A 5,865-nucleotide genomic window follows, 5' to 3' on the forward strand; every position below is an offset into this window, starting at 1 on the left:
ATATTGCCCGCCCACTTGATGTGCCACTTTTGGAGCATTAAATGCTCACGAACCTTGTTTCAAATGAAACACCAATAATCTGAGTCCTTTGGGAGTCTTTGAAAAATAAAGTAAAAAAAAAATTTGGCCTGTTCTTTGGAACTCCCAAAACCAAAATATGAACCTGTCGTTTAACCCATAATAGGGCACTTTAACTCAATATGAGCATGGATGTGTAACATCGCTATTCCTGGTGTTGCTGATATTGCTTACATTTCTAATGAAGAGACATAAAAAATAGTTACAACAGACCTAGGTATCGCATTTGTATGTGTTTTAACTTACAATTGCACTAGTCATTCAAACACCTAAACACTTTGGTAACAAATTTCAGGCAAATGCATCACTCAATGGTAGGATGCAAAATCACACACAGCATGCAAATCCTGGAGAAACAGTGGGCTGGTGTGAAGAGACTGTTTAAAAGCTCATATGTTTCAGAGCAGCTCATAATAGAGGTAGAATGGGTAAGACGCTGGCCTGGTTTGTCTTTCTCTGTCTCTTGAGCTACAGTGACAGTGGAGGGCTCCACCTTCAAGGAGATTATATAATCTCTGGCTGGTTCCCTCTCCATAATTCAGATTCCACCATCCCACCGACACCTTACCTGACTGACTGCACACAGTAAGAATGATGAGTCATTTCATTGCACGTTACATATTCCACTTGTCTGTGACTATTTTAGGTATGCATTTGCTTTTTTTTGATCAGTGAAAACATGTATGGGTCCTCCAAACAAAGTGTAATTATTGTTAACCAGACTTTGCAGAACACTTCTTGTCTTCAATTTTGTTTTCAGAGGCTCGACCAATAAACATGGCTATCATCTGGTGCAGGCCTTCAGATACGCCGTGGATGAAATTAACAACGGCACCCGGAATAAGGACCTCCTTCCAGGGGTTACGCTGGGCTACCGGACGTATGACCTGTGCTCCCTCCCGGCCAGCAATCTGGCCACCCTGGATCTGCTGGTGCAGCAGGACGACAGTTCACTTGTGGACAGCCGTTCTGTGGCCATCATCGGTCCTGACAGCAGTTCCTACTCTTTCACACCAGCCGCTGCTCTTGGTGCATTCCTGGTCCCTCAGGTATAATGTGATCATGACAGAAGTCGCTCAATGTTATATGCATATGCAATTTTATGCATTTAAAAAGTTTATTTTTAATTTATTTAATTTATATGTTTTTATAAGTATGTAAATCGTTATGTATGTTTTTCTTCATACAACTTAAATGTTTATTTGTAGATCTCTTACGAGGCATCAAATGAACTGCTGAGCAACAAGATCCTCTATCCAGCTTTCTTCCGCACCATTCCCAGTGACAAAAACCAAGTCAGCGCAATGATACAAATCCTCGTCAGATTTAACTGGACCTGGATCGCCCTTCTCGGTAGTGACAATTCATACGGTATACAGGGAATGCAAGGCCTATCCCAGCAAGCGCCGCTTTATAATTTATGTATCGCATACCAAGCCTTGATACCGGCTGTAACCGACGAGACGAAGCAATACATGCAAGACATGGTCAAAAACATTCTCAAAACCAAAGTCAACACTATAGTTGTCTTCGCCAATAAGAGGCGGGCCGCTGGCTTCTTTCCTTTCGTTATTGACCAAAACGTGACTGGAAAAGTATGGATTGGGACGGAGGACTGGTCGGTGGCGTCAACAGTGAGTAGTATCCCAGGGATCAGTACCATAGGGACTGTCCTCGGTGTCGCAGTCCAGTATACTGAATTTAGTGGTTTCGAAGACTTTGAAAGGCTTTCTGTGCCCGGTCTCAAAGACCTCAACAGTCCGTTCAGCCACAGCGTCTCATGTATGCAAAATACAAAACTTTACGAAATAGCGATTCAGGGCTTTTCTTTGTCGCAATATGATGTTGTTTCGTCCTTTAACGTGTATAAGGCTGTGTACGCCGTAGCTCATGCACTGCACAACATCCTGCACTGTGACTCTGGACTGTGTCAGAAATATAACGTGCAGCCATGGGAGGTGAGTGCTTCAGAGAAAAATCACTAAAATACTACGGCACGATGCGTCAATGAATTATTAATGAAATCACTTTCTTTGAATTCCACAGGTATTTCATCAGCTAAAACAAGTTCAGTTTTCTATTCGAAATACGTCATTTTATTTTGATGAAAACGGAGACCCTCCTACAGGTTATGATATAGTGACGTGGGTATGGACGGACGGCCAGTGGTCATTCAAGGTGGTGGGAAATTACACTCCAGGTCCCACTCAGCTTCAGTTAGATGACTCTCTGATTAAATGGACAGGTCAAGGGTCTCTTGTAACCAAGGTAAGTTTATTTATGCGTTTCCTTATATATTACTTACAGTACTGCTCAAAAGGTTGGGGTCAGTCAGTTTTTCTTTCTTTGTTTTTAAGAAATTTTAAGAATTTAATAGATTTACTCAGCAAGGATGTTTTAAATCAGACAGGCCGTATCATAAAACTGGGCAAAAATGAGGATAGGATCTTCTAGATCTTCTTATACCGTAGACATAAATTACATTTTAAAGTACATTAAAACAGAAAACAGTTGTTTTGCATTAGAATATTTTAAATTATTACTGATTTACTTTATTTTTCGGCAAATAACTGCACTCTTGGAGAGACTTTTCAAAAACATTACTGTACCAAAGTTTTGAAGTATACATGCTTCCAAATAGCCTTCCATCTGTATCTACACAACAAAAGCAGTGACAAAAATAAATGAATAATAACTATGATAAACATGTAATTTATGTAATAAAGAAGGGAAGTTATTTAAATATGACATAAAAAATAATAATAATAAATAATAAAACATGATAAACAATAATAATATTTATTATTATTAATCTGTTTAGGTTCCCGAGTCACTGTGTTCTCCAGAGTGTCCTTATGGATACAGAAAGCTCATGACGGGACAGCATAAGTGTTGCTTTGACTGCATGGCATGCCCTGCCGCCACCTTCCTTAACAAAACAGGTTCAGAAACACTTCAAATGTTATATAATTATAAAGTGCAACTGCAAAAGGTTATTCGATGCAGGAAACGCAGGGATGTCGTTCACGGTATAACCAGCAGATGGCGCTCTTTCTTTATCCTTACCGTCCATGCTCACCCTCATGTCGTTCAAACCCCTAAAACCTTCGTTCATATTCGGAACATATTTTTCGTTCATATTTTTATGATATTTGAGTTTTCTGACTCTATATAGAACGGCACGAGGGTAAGTGATTAATAACAGAAATTCTATTTTTAAGCGAACTATCCCTTTATGTTCTGTAACGTGGCCTCATTATGAAACATTTCAAATGCGCCTTATACTAACTGGACTTCATGTTCTCGTAGGTTACACGTTCTGCCAAGCGTGTGCCAGAGACTACTGGTCCGAAGCAGAGAGTGAGACATGTGAGGAGCGAGCAGAGCTGTACCTGCCGTGGGGCGCTCCGCTCACTACGGCCCTGCTCATATACCTGGGGGTGACCCTGTTTCTCACCCTCGGCACTGCTGTCATCTTCCTGTTCAACCTCAGCACCCCTGTGGTGAAGTCGGCCGGAGGGAAGACCTGTCTGCTGATGTTGGCGTCTCTGACCGTAGCTTCCTGCAGCACGCTGTGTCACTTCAGCAGACCCTCTCACATCGGCTGCCTCCTCAAACAGCCCCTCTTCATGATCAGCTTCACCGTCTGCCTGGCGTGTGTGACTGTGCGCTCGTTTCAGGTGTTTCAGCTCTTTATCTGACAATGTATGAGAGACATGATCTGTTAAGTCAAGTCAACTCACCTTTATTCATATAGTTTTTTTTTACTAATATGGATCAGAGCACTTAACAGTATCAAACAGGAGATGGAGTGTCGGTAATGTAAAATGATAAGATTAAACACTCATTTACTTTAACTTTTCGGTTAAAGGCATTTCATTATAGAATTCAGAGACTTCATCGTCCTGCTTGGGTCAGTTTAGATAGTATCTGTGCAATCAAAATCGACGATGATCACTGGAAATTAAGTGTCAAACTAAGCAAAGCAGAGGCGACAGCGGCGATGAACCAGATCTCCACAGATGACAGAATGGAGATGTTATTATAGGAGGGTAACGGCTACATTTTAGATATTTTCAAGCAAAACATTCTGCAATACTTTTTTGTGAGATTTATGGTTGGTGAAAGCAGTGTTACTGAAAACTAAATAGATTTTTTTTTTTTTTTAAATCACTGAAAAGAAGTAAAATATAGATATTACATGAAAAATTTGAAATATAAATTAGAAATAGAAACGCCGCTATCGCTAATAACTCAAATTAAACAAGTAAACTAAAATGATTAAAACAGAAGTAAATTTTTTAAAAATTAGAAAGGTCAAGAGCACATCAAATTACTAGAGTTGAATAAAAAACTGAAAATATAAAATATAAATTAATACTATAATATTTTATAAACCATAATAAAATACCACTAGGTCAAACTAGATGAATCTACTCTTAAATATTAGGGATAAACAGCAGTAAAAAGATTTACGTTATAACCAATTTTAAATGCCTAAAAGTGAACTTAGGCATTACATGGACGTTCATTTTGAGATGACAAAGTTTTAAATGATTGATTTTATTAAATTTAAGGGAGTGTTAGATGACAACAGAGGCAATCAAATGGTAATGAGCAATTAAATATCCAGTATTTGCCAATAACTTATATGATGTATCTATATTGTGAATTTATAATAAATAACTTCCATCCTCATTAGTTCTTCTAAGTGACACAAATCCCTCTCTTTTTAGGTGGTTTGTATATTTAAATGGTCCTCCAAACTGCCAAGATCCTATGAGACCTGGGCCAAGAATCGAGGCCCTGAGATGTTCATCTTCATTACGACAGTGGTGGAGGTCTTTATCTCTCTTCTTCGGATGATCCTCGACCCTCCCTTTCCGTCTCGGGACTATGACTTCTACAGAGACAGCATTATTCTGGAGTGCAGTAAGACCCTGTCTCTCGGGGCCTTCGCCGAGCTCCTTTTTGTGTGCGTGTTGAGCTTAATTTGCTTCTGCCTGAGCTACATGGGAAAAGATCTGCCGGCCAATTACAATGAGGCCAAATGCATTACATTTAGTCTCATGATATATATGATTTCTTGGATCACGTTCTTCACAGCTTACTGCATTTCCAGAGGGAGCTTCGCCATGGCCCTAAACGTAGGCGCCATCCTGTTTAGTGTGCTAGGGATCCTCGGCGGCTACTTTTTGCCAAAGGTGTACATAATGTTGATAAAGCCCCAGTTGAATACAACAGCCCACTTCCAAAACTGCATTCAAATGTACACCATGTCCAAGCAGTGAAAGCAAATAAGTCTTTCTACTATGTCTCTCAACAGTAGGATAATCCAGTAGAGCCTGTTAACAATACAGAGCAACATAATCCCAGTTTCAGTCTTTTAGAAGCAGCCGATACTCTAATTGTCGCCGGACTGTGAGTGCTTGGCATATGCGTAGCCAGTGGGCAGAATGACAGAGAAAGCCTAATTGTGTTGGCTATCGAAAGGGCAGAGCACCCGGTTCAACTGGCCTGCGTGAACATCTGTCATGTGCTTCTCTCTCATGGGTGCCCAGTTTCACTCTAAACAATTCGGAGAAGGGATTTAATTGAGCGGCTGATTTAAATCACGCTGCAAGACCAGATGGCTTTACTTGTCCTGTTTGTCTTTAGTATGCATTTACTAAAGCCTAAAAAAATCAAGATTTGTTGAAAAACCTACTGAGCCCTTCTAAACAAAATTATACGTCCACAATAACTTCTTTCGGTGTTGTCCTCTCACGTCAAAATAAATTGGCCTGT

General features: G+C 40.0%; 1 protein-coding gene across 1 annotated transcript; it reads left to right on the plus strand.

Annotated features, from left to right (window-relative positions):
- Positions 1-502: 502 nt before the first annotated feature.
- On the plus strand, positions 503-5,443 carry LOC122329206 (taste receptor type 1 member 1). Its single transcript, XM_043225406.1, has 7 exons — positions 503-663; positions 839-1,127; positions 1,287-2,036; positions 2,125-2,346; positions 2,900-3,020; positions 3,388-3,758; positions 4,815-5,443. Exons 1-7 carry the CDS (start codon positions 503-505, stop codon positions 5,367-5,369), a joined length of 2,469 nt encoding a protein of 822 aa, XP_043081341.1. The 3' UTR covers positions 5,370-5,443.
- The last annotated feature ends 422 nt before the right edge of the window (positions 5,444-5,865 follow it).

The sequence above is a fragment of the Puntigrus tetrazona genome, chromosome 23 (genome assembly GCF_018831695.1).
Source record: "Puntigrus tetrazona isolate hp1 chromosome 23, ASM1883169v1, whole genome shotgun sequence".
In the NCBI taxonomy this organism is placed as follows: Eukaryota; Metazoa; Chordata; class Actinopteri; order Cypriniformes; family Cyprinidae; genus Puntigrus; species Puntigrus tetrazona.

Excerpts from the sequence above, each read along its gene's own strand:
- LOC122329206 (XM_043225406.1), top strand. The coding sequence starts at position 503 with ATGGGTAAGACGCTGGCCTGGTTTGTCTTTCTCTGTCTCTTGAGCTAC. Across the intron at positions 1,128-1,286 it reads GTGCATTCCTGGTCCCTCAG|ATCTCTTACGAGGCATCAAA; the intron begins GTATAATGTGAT and ends GTTTATTTGTAG. Across the intron at positions 2,347-2,899 it reads AAGGGTCTCTTGTAACCAAG|GTTCCCGAGTCACTGTGTTC; the intron begins GTAAGTTTATTT and ends TAATCTGTTTAG.